General features: G+C 42.3%; 1 protein-coding gene across 1 annotated transcript in view; it reads right to left on the reverse strand.

Annotated features, from left to right (window-relative positions):
- LOC115083308 (taste receptor type 1 member 1-like) overlaps positions 1-13,025 on the reverse strand; it is a 180,743-nt gene extending 167,718 nt beyond the window's left edge. The window contains exons 1-4 of the mRNA XM_029587112.1: positions 13,020-13,025; positions 10,165-10,281; positions 9,616-9,732; positions 235-474 (exon numbers count right to left, since the gene is read on the reverse strand). Of these exons, the coding sequence (XP_029442972.1) occupies positions 235-474; positions 9,616-9,732; positions 10,165-10,281; positions 13,020-13,025 (480 nt within the window). The remainder of the gene's footprint in view (positions 1-234; positions 475-9,615; positions 9,733-10,164; positions 10,282-13,019) is intronic.
- Positions 13,026-14,982: the final 1,957 nt, after the last annotated feature.

Consider the following 14,982-nt stretch of genomic DNA (forward strand, 5'->3'; position numbering starts at 1 on the left):
GTCATGCTTTTCTTTGGTGTTCACCAAAATGAATTCCCTGTGAGGTCTGTACCAAGATTAATAATAGTCCTAATTCTAGGTGGTAAATTATTGCAACAGATGTACAACTTTAGCAAGCTATCATACCCAGAATTCATAAGCATTAATGCAGGCTATCAAATCAAGGACAGAACAAAGCAGTCAAGGATTCAGCAAATGCTAGAGATTATACATGGAGAAAGGTTCTGGCTATACCTGCGGGTACCTATAGATCCCTGTAAGTGTTGCAATTGCATGTGATACCACTGAAGAGAGACTTCCAATGAAAGCAGCCACTTGTCCTTCATGGTGACAGCTAAAGCCAGGAACAGAGTCCATTTCTCCTGATAAGATTGTTAGAGTATTACATAGTGATAAACTTGTATCAGCGCAAGAGTCAGCAATATGGAAACCCAGGGTGATGTTGGGTAATATCTTTGAATTTTGGTTGATCTCCTGAATGGTAAAATAAAAGGCCAACAGATTCCAATAGTTATGTAGATCAAATCTGTGAATAAGTAAATATATCTTTATCAGATATTAGAAAACTTCATGATTCACTTATATATTCAAAGGAGAGAAAGTATAAACTATAGAAATGTATGCAAATTCACCATAATCCTGAGCTGTAGCACTCTCTTCTATTCTACTTCAGAAACCTAACATCAAAGTCTGCCAGTGTTCGTCAAGCCTCTACTGCAGCATGTTGTGCGTTTTAGGTTTTAAGGCCCCCTCCTCCACCCCTCATATCTGCAGATACATCCCAGTCCCGACCTGCATTGCCTCGAGTTGTTATTCTGTTTCTAGAACCTTCAAACACACATGGATTCAGTCCTGATCTGCAGCCTTTCCCCCCTTGCTAGTCTCACTGAAGGACCTAAAATCAATCCTTGTTCCTCAACTCACATCCTAATGCAATCCAATGTAATCCAATCTGTTTTTTAATAGCCCGCTAATCCAAAGTGCCCAACATGTTCAGCATAGCAAATCAAGGAAACAACACCTGATCTCTAATTGATTTCTTAAGATATCTGACCCAAGGCTGCTTTTAGTGAATGCGGTCAGAACTGTATTAGTTATTTATTTAAAACATTATTATTCTGTTTTATTCAATTTACAGTTGTTCTAAGAAGATCACAAATTAATACATTCACAATATTTTATGAATAAACACACTACATCGATATACAATATTATTCATTCAGACAGTAAAACAATGATCATTGAAAATGCAGTCAGAATGCAGAAAAAAAACATCATTTGATAATCTTTCATAATCTATTAAATAAAGGCTTGTCTATACAGGCAAATCTTTTATTTTCCTATCAGCTTCTGCCTTAAGTTCTAGTGGGAGCTTATTCTACTGTGAGTCCCACAACTGTGCATGCTTAACTGTGAGTTGTTTGCAATCATTTTCTTGCAGAGGGAACTGATAACAATGACATATCGGTGGATCGTAAAGTCTTGTGGGAAATATATTTCTGCCACAAGGAGAAAGAATGTATGCTTAAACTCTTGGACTGTTCGTTACAATAATCCATTTATTGAAAAAGGGTTATGGCGTTTAAATTCCACAAATGTTTTGAAATATATAATTCTTCTAATTCCTTGACTGCTGCATTAGGAAGAAAGTACAAAGTTCTCATATTTACAAAGAAACAGGTATAAGTTAGAACAATAGCAGCTACAAAACATGTAAATAGAGATTAAATTTGATTGTTAAATTACAGATGGAGAGCACATACCAAAGTTTAAGAGTAGAAACCATTAGAGATGTGAATCGTGTGGTCGATCGTCTTAACGATCGATTTCGGCTGGGAGGGGGAGGGAATCGGATCGTCGCAGTTTGGGTTTTTTAAATATCGTTTAAATCGTTTAAAGCGTGTAAATCGAAAACCGGCACACTAAAACATCCCTAAAACCCACCCCGACCCTTTAAAATAAATCCCCCACCCTCCCGAACCCCCCCAAAATGCCTTAAATTACCTGGGGTCCAGTGGGGGGGGGAGGGCGGGAAAACCGGCACACTAAAACAAGCCTAAAACCCACCCCGACCCTTTACAATAAATCCCCCACCCTCCCGAACCCCCCCCAAATGCCTTAAATTACCTGGGGTCCAGAGGAAGGGTCCCGGTGTGATCTCTTTTTCTCGGACCTCCGTGCGTTGTAGAAATGGCGCCGGCGCTACCTTTGACCTGTCATATGACAGGGCAAAGGTAGCGCCGGCGCCATTTTGGTTTTTTGTCCCCCGACGGCAGGAGATCGCTCCCGGACCCCTGCTGGACCCCCAGGGACTTTTGGCCAGCTTGAGGGGGCCTCCTGACCCCCACAAGACTTGCCAAAAGTCCAGCGGGGGTCCGGAACGACCTCCTGCAGTCGAATCGTGTTGCCGTATGGCCGACGCCATTTTGCGCCATTTTGTGCCAAAATGGCGCCGGCCGTAAGGCAACACGATAGATATTTTAAAGATAGTCACAAAACTACATGAGTATAGCAGTTATGCACTACTTATCTGGATAAAAATATAATTGCGATGGAGAAGGTACAGAGAAGGGCGACCAAAATGATAAAGGGGATGGAAAAGCTCCCCTATGAGGAAAGACTAAAGAGGTTAGGACTGTTCAGCCTGGAGAAGATATGGCTGAGGGGATATGATAGAGGTGTTTAAAATCATGAGAGGTCTAGAATGGATAAATGTGAATTGGTTATTTATTTACTCTTTTGGATAATAGATTTTTTATTCTGCTTTTTGCACTTTTTTTTTTAGTGCTTCAAAGTGGATTACATTCAGATATTGTAGGTATTTTCCTAACCCCAGAGGGCTTATAATTTAAGGTTGTACCTGAAGCAATGGACTGTAAAGTGACTTGCCCAAGCTCACAAGGAATGACAGCAGGACTTGAACACTGGTCTCTTGATTTGCAGCCCACTGCTCTAACCACTAGGCTCCTCCTCCATGCCAATAGAAGGAATAGGGGGGCACTCCATGTAATTAGCATGTAGCACATTTAAAAGTAATCAGAGAAAGTTCTTTTTCACTCAACGCACAATTACACTCTGGAATTTGTTGCCAGTGTAGCTGGGTTTAAAAAAGGTTTGGATAAGTTCTTGGAGGAGAAGTCTATTACCTGCTATTAATCAAGTTGACTTAGAAAATAGCCACTGCTATGACTAGCATCAGTATCATGGGACAGATCTAGTTATTGGATATTTGCCAGGTACTGTTGGAAACAGGATGCTGGGCTTGATGGACCCTTGGTCTGACCCAGCATGGCAATTTCTTATGTTCTTAAAAAATGCTATTTAGCTAAATAAGCTGAATAGTTTTACACTTCTCCCCTCACCAGTGCTTACCTGAATATTATAGCAGGGGAGAGTTCAAATAGCCCTTTTCTATAATTGTCCTTCTTGATGCATATAAAAGAATGCTCATTCTTTCACAAGGTTTGCTCTTTTAGCCTCATTGAGAGGAGGTATACATAGGGTGGAGAGAGAGCAGGGCAGGAACACAACGCACACTAATTTGATTTATTCTGCAAGGAGATTTTGCAATTGCAAAGTGTAGCAAGAAAAAAAACTCCACAAGGCAGTTGACTTTGAAAATTAGGTCTAAGGCCCATAGAAACAAAAGTACCTATGAATGGCAGAACCAAAGCAATGAATGGAGAAAATCTCTGGAGACAATCCACCACTACTGCATATTCCATTGCAGAGCTTCCCAAACCTGACCTTTGGACCCCACAGTCAGTCAGGTTTTCAAGCTATTCACAATGAATATGCATGAGATAAATTTGCACATCATGGAGACTCAATATATGCAAATCTTTCTCATGCATATTCATTGTCAATATCCTGAAAACCAGGCCTGTTTGTGGCCCTCGAGGACCGGAGTTGGCCATCCCTGTGTTATTAAGTAACTCCCATATTTGAGAGTGAGAGAGTGTGCTTCGTCACATGAATCCTATGAAATCCTTGCCCTGGCTGTGTTCAGGGTAGCACAATTAATCATCTTATTTCTATGATGCTCTTCTTAGGCCTAGATTTTTCATTTTGCTATGAATTTTGCAAGAGTAATGCCCGCCATAGAAAAAAGAGTAATTTCCAAGAAACCACAATGTGTGATATTTTAACTCCTGCATAGGTATTTTACCACAATATGCATTGAGAGAGCGAGAAAGAGAGAGAGAACAAGAGAACCTCTGTAGAGGTTCTTAGAAAAACAGAACTATTTATACCACTGTAAGAGGGAGCCCTAGTAATTTGGGGTGAGGATTTGTGTGGTGAGTTGGGGGTTTAGGGGGCAGTTTAAAATGCACAGTGAGATGTACAAACAGCACAGATATCTTTAGTGAGGTTTTGATGTGATTTGGAGGGATGGAAGGAGAAACAAGAGGAGATTTGTACCATGTTCTCGCTACCTAACTTGATACCCTCTCTACCTAGCTGGCATCAGCTAAGTAGAGAGAACATGTTACAAATTTCCTCTTCTTTCTCCTTCCATTCCTCCAAATCACATTAAAACTTCACTAAAGGAGCGGTGCTATTTGTACCTCTCACTATGCATCTTAATCGATGCTGTTTATATGTCTCACTGTGCATTTATTTATTTTTATAATCTGCTTTTTGGCACTTCAAAGTAGATTGCATTCAGGTATTTCCCTATCCTCACAGGGCTTATAATGTAATGTTGGTACCTAAGGGAATGGAAAGTAAAATGACTTGCCCAAGGTCACAAGGAGGGTCAGTGGGATTTAAACAGTGGCTTTTTTAAGTTATAGTTTTCTGCTCTAACCACTAGGCTGTTTCTCCACCAAGATCTTAAACTGCCCCCAAACCTCAACTCACCACACAAACCTCACCCTGAATTACTAATTCCACCTCTTGTAGTGGTATATAAAGTTCAGAAATTAATAACCTTTCACAAATTCTCTCTCTCTTAGATATAAATCCCCTCTCGCTGCCTAAAATGGCATTTGTGATAAATATTTCAAATGTTCTTTCATGCATAATGCACACTATCGCAGGGCATAACGCTTGGGGAAAAGGTGTAGTTATTTCCGGCGTTAAATCCAGTGATATCATAATGCATGCAGTGTTCTGAACTCCTCGTTTCCTAAACCCCAACCCAAACTCCTTCCCATCTCCTCCCCTTTTCCAGATTTGCATATGTTTCACAAATTGTGAAAAATAATGCATGCATTATGAGGTTATCATGGGTGTTAGGGCCCTAACGCCCGCAATAACGCCCTAACACGATTTGAAAAATGACCCTGTTAGTTAGCAAACACTGGGTTCTATTTAATAAGTATTTTTCCCATAGACACAAAATTAGGAGAAAATCTTTAGCATACAGCCCCCTTCTGATTTTAGTTGAAAGTGTATTTGTTCAGTTAAAAATTGTTGTCACTCACTCTCAGTTAACATTGAAGGGAAAGAGTCTAATATTTTCTAATGCAGGGGTCCAGAACCCAGCCCTCAGGACACACTTGGCCAGTCTGGTTTTCAGGATCTCCCCACTGAATATGCATGAGATAGATTTGCATACAATAGAGAAAGTGTATGCATACAATAGAGAAAGTGTATGCAAATCTATCTCAATCATATTCAGTGGGGAGATGCTGAAAACCAGATTGGCCAAGTGTTTCCTGAGGACTGGGTTGAGAACCGCAGTTTTAATGAAATGAAAGCATTCAAACATTAATGCCAGCGAGACACAAATAAAGTTAGAAAACTACTTACATAATGCATTCCAGGGTACCAGGGGATTTTATAAACTTTTCCAAAGTTCCCTTAATGCCATCAGCTATCTGAATTATCCCACCCAAGATCAGGTCCCCTCCACTGAAGTAGGTCTTGGCTCTATTACCAGTTGGGATACAGATAGGTCTGGGTCTCTTATTTTGAGTAACAACTGCAGAAACTGTCATCAAGACCCCACTCAGTCCCAGAAATATGAGATGATGAATCATTTCTTCTTTCCCCAGACTTCTGCACTGGTTCTAGTTCAACCTATGGTTTTATCATATCTTTGCCTTTCATGAAGCACAGGTTGACAGTAATGCGAGCAGAAGATATTTGGAGACTGTTTTAAAATATGTTTGCCATCTCTCATATAACCAGGGATGTGTTTCTTGATCCTTATGGATATATAGTTCAGGCAGCTGCTGCTATATGTAGCTTTGGTCCCTGCTGTACTATAATTGCAGGGCAGAGGCAAATAAGGTGCACAGCTGTGATGATATATTTCTTCACATCTCTTGTGTATTGGAGATAAAATTGTTAGTTGGATGAACCAATGCAATGATTATTATTTCAGAAAATTTATCGGAGAAGAAACTGAACTTCAAAACATGTTTATCTCTAAAGTCTGTTTTGAATCTTGCATTCTCCTGGATTATGTTTGCGTGCTGAATGACCTTGTGACCTTGAAACTGGAAGAAAACACTGAAAGCCAGGGCTTCCCAAACTGTGAGTCAGGGCCTCATATGGGATCACAAGTGCTCAAATGGTAGCATTCTTTGAGCAACAGCTTCAGCATTAGTAGTGGAAGTCAACATGAGGCTTTGATTTGTGATGTGGAAAGGCAGTATATTAAATATTATAAACAATTCTAAACTAAACTAAGCCTTGCAATGATACTGCCTTGCATAAGTATCTGTGGTAACAGGAGGCCCTGCATGAGGAGGGACTGGGGCCACTGCAGCACCTGGGAGCTTGCACTAGCTCATAGGCCCCATGTTGACTTTCATGATTAATAACTGCTGCCTCTTGCAGATCACCATTGGGCTTGAGATCAGCCATGAGGGGAAGGGAGGGGAGGGCTGAATGTGAATGGGCCAGTCGCGATTGCCATTGCTCCTCTCTCCTCACCCACCACTGAATCTATCCAAGAGAAAATTGTTGCCTCTCAACTGCCTGCCCTCTCTTCCCACCAGTTGTAATCCACCTTTAGCCTAAGGCCCAAAGGAAAATGTCGCTGATCCCTGCCAGAGGAATATTTGATAGTTGGGCTGGTTGACGGTAAGGATCAGAAGAAGGAGGGGTTTGAAGGTTGGATCAGGTGGGTAGGGAAGCTGAGATAGGGGGGATGACAAAAGATTGTCTGGGGGATGTAACTATAGGAGCTGTAGATGAGAGAGGATCAGCTTGGGGGATGCCAAAAGGGCTGGAGGGGGTAAGAGGGATTGGATGGGTGATGTAAAAAGGTATCAGCAGGAGAGGCAGATTGAGATAGGGAAAAATGCAGGATAGGAGATGATTAAGAGAGGAGATCTACTGGAGGAGATTAAGGTTGAGAGAAAGGATAGATAGGATAGGGTAGAGACTGAGAGAGGAGGGGGCTGATATAATAAGCCGCACTAAGCCATCCACATGTTTTTTCTATGACTTTTGCATGGATTTTTCAGCATTAACCCTACTCATGTATTTAATATAGATTTTAGCAGCAAAAATCACACAGCTGGCTTAGCACGGTGCATGCAAATGCTATGCCAATGAAACAATTAGCTATTATCAGGTAATGGAGAGAGCCATGGTAGCAGGGAGACATGTTAGTGCCTGTTTTTTTACATGGGATTTTTAGAACTTGGAGCAAAATTAAAGCACATGCCTGGTGGCCATTTTACTCCATTGCTGGGATTTGTGTGGCTGTGTCTGTAGGTGCTCTGTGTAGTAATCATGGATTACATACACGTTTTTTGATGCTTTGGTACATTTCACAGGTCAGCCAAAGAATAGCAGCGGCAGATTTTTTACAGCAAGGAAGAGAGAGGGAACAAGCTGAGATAATGTAATGTATTGCTGAAGAATAGAGGAGGGCCTGAGAGAAGCAAGATGTTCTGGCTCAAGATTTACAAGACTGGTCTTGCAAATATCTGGACCAAGGATGCAGGCCTGGACCACCCCCTGACAGACCCTAAAGAAAAAAACAGAAGACAAGTAAAATTTTCAGACTGATTATTTGATTTCAAAAGCAATTGCACAAGTAAACATTGGAATTGACTTCGAAGTGATTGCATATGTGATGAAGAGTGCAAGCCATCACTAATATTGCTCTTGTAATTTCAATATTCAGTGGTTTTAGGAGGGTTCAGTATTATTGATTCCTCCTGGTGTGATAACCGCCACGTTTTTGGGAGTATGGCATCTGGGGTATATATTGCCAGGAGGATTCTCAGAACTTTGGAGGGTTAGACAAGGCTAAAGAAGCCAGGAGAAAGCAGCTATAGATTCCTTCAGGATCTCAGGCTAGAGGAGATAGTATCTTGATATTCCCCCAGGGTTTCAAATACTTTCTGGAGAGCTTCGGATCCCCTCAGGATCTATGAGTAGGAGAGGGAAGTTTTGGGACTTCTATAGCAGTGGTTCTGAATCTTTTTTCTGTCGGGACACACCTGACAGATGGTTCTCACATGCATGACACACTGACCCATGATCGTCACGGGGCTAGATGTAAAAGTACAGTTTGCATCCACGGGAATGCCCCTGACCCACAATAATGGATGTAAAGCAGAATTTTGACTTTCCCATACAACTCACCCTACAAAAAAGAAGGATGAGTGCTGAGTTCTTTTTTGGATGGGCCTCTGTCAAACCCCCGGTATCCCTGAGAACTTGGGACAAGTGTGAGGATTTGAAGTAAGAATCTGATTGCTGAGTGATCTGAAGAAGCAGGGTTAAGAAGCTTTGATATTTTTGGATACAAGGACTCAAAGGGCTACATCCATTGAGATAATGATACAATTTTTTCCAGTTTGAAGAAAAGTTAAAACTTCGACCAATTGAAATTGGATGTATTTCTTTTTTTTTTCTTTTTATTAAGTTTAATATATTTTAAAGAATACAATATAACAGAAAGAAATGAAAATTCACAAAGTATGCAATTTAGATAAAATTATTTAAACAAATACCTCTTTCTGTAAGTATAGGTCACTACATCATAGGAAACTAGAAGCATTTGGAGGCTAATCAAGACATAAATGGAGCAGTTATAAAGCAACATTTATCATACTTTCATTATATTGGATGTTTCTCTATGTGAGGGACCATTACCCTACAGGTTTTGTGCTTGGGGATTTTCTTCTATTTGCTGAGTGACTTTATGATGCAACCCCATTCCAGTGTTTCAACATTGCAAGGGGAGCAGTTTTTTTTCCCAATGGATAATGATGCAAGAGAAGTGAGAAGGGAGGTAACACCTAAGATAGAGAAACTAACAATCATCTTCATTGCTATTATATTTTTGCTGCTGTTCTGTATTTTTGGCATTATTCTCATTAAGCTGCAGTAAAGACTATTTTATTTGAACTCCATTCTTGGACTCCAGAGAGTGTTATTCCTGATTTTCCTACCATTGTTGCTGTTATTGCCTTCATTGCTCCTCTGGACTATTTGGCACCTGTTGGAGGTCCTCTAACTTCAGTGCAAGCATTGAGAGACAAGAATGGATAGACAAGCCAGATGGCTCCATAAAAATTATTCCTCCTCCTCGTTCAGATTGAATCTGGACCCATACCATCCCAAACTAAAAGATAAAGCACCCAACTTGAGGACCATTTACACATAACATGTAAGATTGCATGTGCAGAAAAAGTTCACAGATGGAGAGACCCGCCACTGAAAGCCTGGTGAGGTGGACAAAGCATTCCCATTTTCAAGAAAGATGTAGTCAGCATTTTTACATTTTGCTGCGAGGAGTGACAATGTTGCACCCATCTGCAAAAGAAAGGGAAAAAGAGAAAAAAAAGTGAGAAAAATTTCTGAAGCAATCCAGCATGCACCAAGAAATCAGAAAGAATGGTGCTGTGCAATGTTGGCAAGTAAATACTCACATAATGAGAATAGCATCGGTGGCGGGTCAAGCGATGGCAGAGATGATGAGGAGAAATATCCATGCCAGAAGGAAGAGTAGGAGTGTAGCTACCATTTTTGCATTCTGCAGCAATGAGCAACTATGATGCACCATTTGAAAATAAAGCTTTTCCCACCATGCAGCCCAAAGAACACAATGCACTGTGGGTTCAGTGACAGTCATTGGGGGTCAGGCTTGCTGGTCCAACATGGGCCATGTGGAGTTCAGGGACTGCCATTGGTGGTCCAGTGTGGCAACAGAGTGCCAATGTTTCCTGTTTTCAAGATGGGGCTCACCCAGGAAACATGATGAACAGCTATGTGCCAGCCATCTAGAAGCAATGAGTGAGCTGGGAGAGAGCCACCATCTCCGCACACTGCAGTGATCAGGGCTGCTGACAAAGATGCACCTACCTGCAAAAGAAAAAGAGAAAAGAGAAAAAAAGAGAAGAAATGAAGTCTGATGCTGTTCAGTCCAAATTTGAATCCATAGGAAGAGTACTGTGGAATTTGGGAGTGTAAATACTTATGGGAAGAGAAGAGATGAGCATCGCTGTGCAGTGGATCAGGCAATGGCAGAGATGAGGCATCTGAGTGGGAGAAGCATGTGCACCAGAAGGAAGAGCGGGAATGCAGCCATCATCTCTGCACACTGCAGTGATGAGCAAAGACAAGGCATGGTTCAAAGACTGTCACTGGTGATCAGACAGGGCAGCAGACTGCAGGATAGTCAATGGTGTTCCGGCATGGGACTAGGATGGGACCAGATGGAGTCAACAATTGAGCAGAATAGGGTTGAGTTCAGAAAAGTCTCAAAGGTTGTCTGGCCTTGAAAATACTGCTTGTATCCATGGCCACCACCTCTACCTCTGAGTGAGGGGTTGCTGCCCTCTGATTTCTAAGGAGGGGGATATGTTTGCCTCCTGGGAAACATGAGCCCAGTCAGAACATTTGGTGTCTGATTTACATCCTTCAAAGTGGAGTCAAGGACATGTAGGACACTAGCAAAGTCATCAGAGGTAGCATGAATGCAACACAACATCACATTGGCTGCAGCTATGCTCTCTCTCACTGACATTCTGGCCTCTCTAGCCATATGGTGCATTTTCTTTAACATGCTCTCCATCTTTGTATGTATAACGCTCTCCATCTTTGTATGTACAGCGCTCCATCTAGTCTTCGTATTGGGTTCAACAAGTTCCTGCCCTGTGATCAGTTCTACTGCCAGCTAGTCCGCCATCACATCCAAGGAGGAGGGTGGTGCTTGTATCAGTGAAACAATACTGGCATCTGTAGACCCACCATCAGACACAGCATCGCCTGGAGACCCATCTCTCACACAGCTGCCAGGTGTCACTGATACATCTGAGATTTCAGGCAACAATGTGTCTGGCCACATAAGGTGGAGCTTGAGTAACTGACTGTCCTCTTGTGAGGCTACAAGTGTCTCTCTTAATGATTGCATACTTATGATTGATTCTTCATTTATACCCATAAGTGCATTCTGGACCTGGCTTCTTTTTGCCATGACAGACCCTCTACAGCAGGTACCTCTGTCTCCAATGTCTGCTTACCACCTCCTTCTACAGCATCCAAATCAGTGCCCTCAGTATGGACACTTTCACATAATCCCGCTGTAGAGTTGCCGTTCCACGTCTTCTGTCAGCATCAGCTGCACCTCACATGGGGGGCTCCCTATCTTTTGGTACTTAGACAGCTCAATCTGTGCCAGCTTGGCCTTGAAAGCCAACCAAGTGTCCCACCAATGGTGCTTGAGTTGCTCCATTGAGAGTCTTCTGACATCCTTCGCAATGCTCTCCCAGATCTTCCTCTTTACCTTGTTGGATGTCTTCTGACCAAAGATTACAATGCACTTTTCACAGATCTGCCACTCAAGAAGGTCCTAGTTTTCTTCCGAGAAGTGCACATCACACTGTCGCCACTTCTCCATCTGTTAACTTCCACCTGTTTGTTGCTATCAGACGAATGGTACTAGATCCTATCTTCTTGGGTACTACTGCCACTTCCAGCTCTTATCCCCCTCCCCTTCCTCTTGTTTTAGCATCTTCACCCACCTTCTTTTCCTCCCCTTTCTAGCTGCACCTACTACTTCATGCAATCCCCTCTCCCACTCCATCTCCTCTCCCTGGCTATGCACAAATGACTCATCCACCACACTCCTCCTATCTACTCCATCACCACTCACCTGCGCGTCTTGCTAATCTCCCCAGCTCATACTCCTTCTGTTGCACTCCATTCTTACTATATCTATGAACATTCACTCCACTCTTTCAAGATCCTAAGCAAGTAGACAAGAAAGACAGACAATTTGTTACAGTTCCAGTTGCTGTACAGCCTCCCCTCCACCAGGGGAACTCAGAGAGCATTCCCTTCAGGCTGGGCAGGCCTCTTCCTTCCTGCCTGCATCACACCCAGACTCCAGCCCTACTTAATTGTTTGACCTTTAATTCAATGCTTCTGCATAAAGTCTCCATTGGCTCCTTGCCCTAGCCATTTTTGCCTTGTAGCCTTCTCAGGCCTTTCCTGAACGGGTAGATGTGAATCTGTTATTTACTCTTTTGGATAGTAGAAAGACTAGGGGGCACTCCATGAAGTTAGCATGGGGCACATTTAAAACTAATCGGAGAAAGTTCTTTTTTACTCAACACACAATTAAACTCTGGAATTTGTTGCCAGAGGATGTGGTTAGTGCAGTTAGTATAGCTGTGTTTAAAAAAGGATTGGATAAGTTCTTGGAGGAGAAGTCCATTACCTGCTATTAAGTTCACCTAGAGAATAGCCACTGCCATTAGCAATGGTAACATGGAATAGATTTAGTTTTTGGGTACTTGCCAGGTTCTTGTGGCCTGGATTGGCCACTGTTGGAAGCAGGATGCTGGGCTTGATGGACCCTTGGTCTGACCCAGTATGGCATTTTCTTATGTTCTTATGTTCCTTGTTTTGCTTTGTGGCCTAAGGGCCTTGTGGCCTTACCTTGTCTTGCCCCTCATGGCTTTCCTGCAATTCTCCCTTTGGGCCTTTGTGTTTTAAGTTCCGTGTTGTCCTTGTCTTGTTCTGTCATGTCTTATTCCATTCCTGTCCCAGCCTGAGTTCCAGTCTTGTCTGCACGCTTTCCTGAATTCCAGCCTTACCTGCATGCTTTCCTGAATTCCAGCCTTACCTGCACTCCATTCCACTCCAAGCCTGGATTCCAGCCTTACCTGCACTTTGTTCCAGTTCAAGCCTTGCCTCAGCCTTGCCACACTGCCCAATCTTTGTTCCAGTCTTGCCCTGCCATCCTGCGCCACATCTCTATGTTCCCTACGATTTGCTTGGATCACAGCCACAACAGGATGCAGAGGCTACCATCATCTTCCTGAGAGGGGCCAAGACCCCTAACCGGGCAGGTGAGTCCTATGAACATTTTTCTAATTTTAACTGCTCCTTAGCTATAGCCAATCCAATTTCAAAGCTGCTAAAGAGAATCCAGAATCGCCCAATCCAGCCCTATGGGAGTGTAAGGGATGCAAAGGTATAAAGCCCATATCTATAAGGACATGTCTAACTATGATGTGCTAAATCAGTTTCGGATAAAATACCTACTCTTCCAAAAGCTTTACAAGAAAAACCTGTTTCAATATTGTTCTCATGTAGCATGCACTAATGGAGATCCCTAGTTCACCAGTGAATATTCTACAGCACCAAACACTGAAAGCAGTAGTGATGTGATTCAGCCAAACCTTTTGGTTCGGCCTTCGTTATTAGCCTGCCATGGGAAATTTTGTTTCCCGCGGTTTGGGATGATTTTTTTTTGGCTGTCCCGAACCGAAAAAAAGAAAAACTACCCCAACCCTTCAGATTTAATTAATTAAGAACATAAGAACATAAGAAAATGCCATACTGGGTCAGACCAAGGCTCCATCAAGCCCAGCATCCTGTTTCCAACAGTGGCCAATCCAGGCCATAAGAACCTGGCAAGTACCCAAAAACTAAGTCTATTCCATGTAACCATTGCTAATGGCAGTGGCTATTTTCTAAGTGAACTTAATAGCAGGTAATGGACTTCTCCTCCAAGAACTTATCCAATCCTTTTTTAAACACAGCTATACTAACTGCACTAACCACATTTTCTGGCAACAAATTCCAGAGTTTAATTGTGCATTGAGTAAAAAAGAACTTTCTCCGATTAGTTTTAAATGTGCCCCATGCTAACTTCATGGAGTGTCCCCTAGTCTTTCTACTATCCAAAAGAGTAAATAACCGATTCACATTTACCCGTTCTAGACCTCTCATGATTTTAAACACCTCTATCATATCCCCCCTCAGTCGTCTCTTCTCCAAGCTGAAAAGTCCTAACCTCTTTAGTCTTTCTTCATAGGGGAGTTGTTCCATTCCCCTTATCATTTTGGTAGCCCTTCTCTGTACCTTCTCCATCGCAATTATATCCCTTTTGAGATGCGGTGACCAGAATTGCACACAGTATTCAAGGTGCGGTCTCACCATGGAGCGATACAGAGGCATTATGACATTTTCCGTTTTATTCACCATTCCTTTTCTAATAATTCCCAACATTCTGTTTGCTTTTTTGACTGCCGCAGCACACTGTACCGACGATTTCAATGTGTTATCCACTATGACACCTAGATCTCTTTCTTGGGTTGTAGCACCTAATATGGAACCCAACATTGTGTAATTATAGCATGGGTTATTTTTCCCTATATGCATCACCTTGCACTTATCCACATTAAATTTCATCTGCCATTTGGATGCCCAATTTTCCAGTCTCACAAGGTCTTCCTGCAATTTATCACAATCTTCTTGTGATTTAACTACTCTGAACAATTTTGTGTCATCTGCAAATTTGATTATCTCACTCATCGTATTTCTTTCCAGATCATTTATAAATATATTGAAAAGTAAGGGTCCCAATACAGATCCCTGAGGCACTCCACTGTCCACTCCCTTCCACTGAGAAAATTGCCCATTTAATCCTACACTCTGTTTCCTGTCTTTTAGCCAGTTTGCAATCCACGAAAGGACATCGCCATCTATCCCCCACCGTCCCGATCCCCCCAAACTTGCCTAAAGTCCCTGGTGGTCCAGCGGGGGTCCCGG

The sequence above is a fragment of the Rhinatrema bivittatum genome, chromosome 2 (assembly GCF_901001135.1).
Source record: "Rhinatrema bivittatum chromosome 2, aRhiBiv1.1, whole genome shotgun sequence".
In the NCBI taxonomy this organism is placed as follows: domain Eukaryota; kingdom Metazoa; phylum Chordata; class Amphibia; order Gymnophiona; family Rhinatrematidae; genus Rhinatrema; species Rhinatrema bivittatum.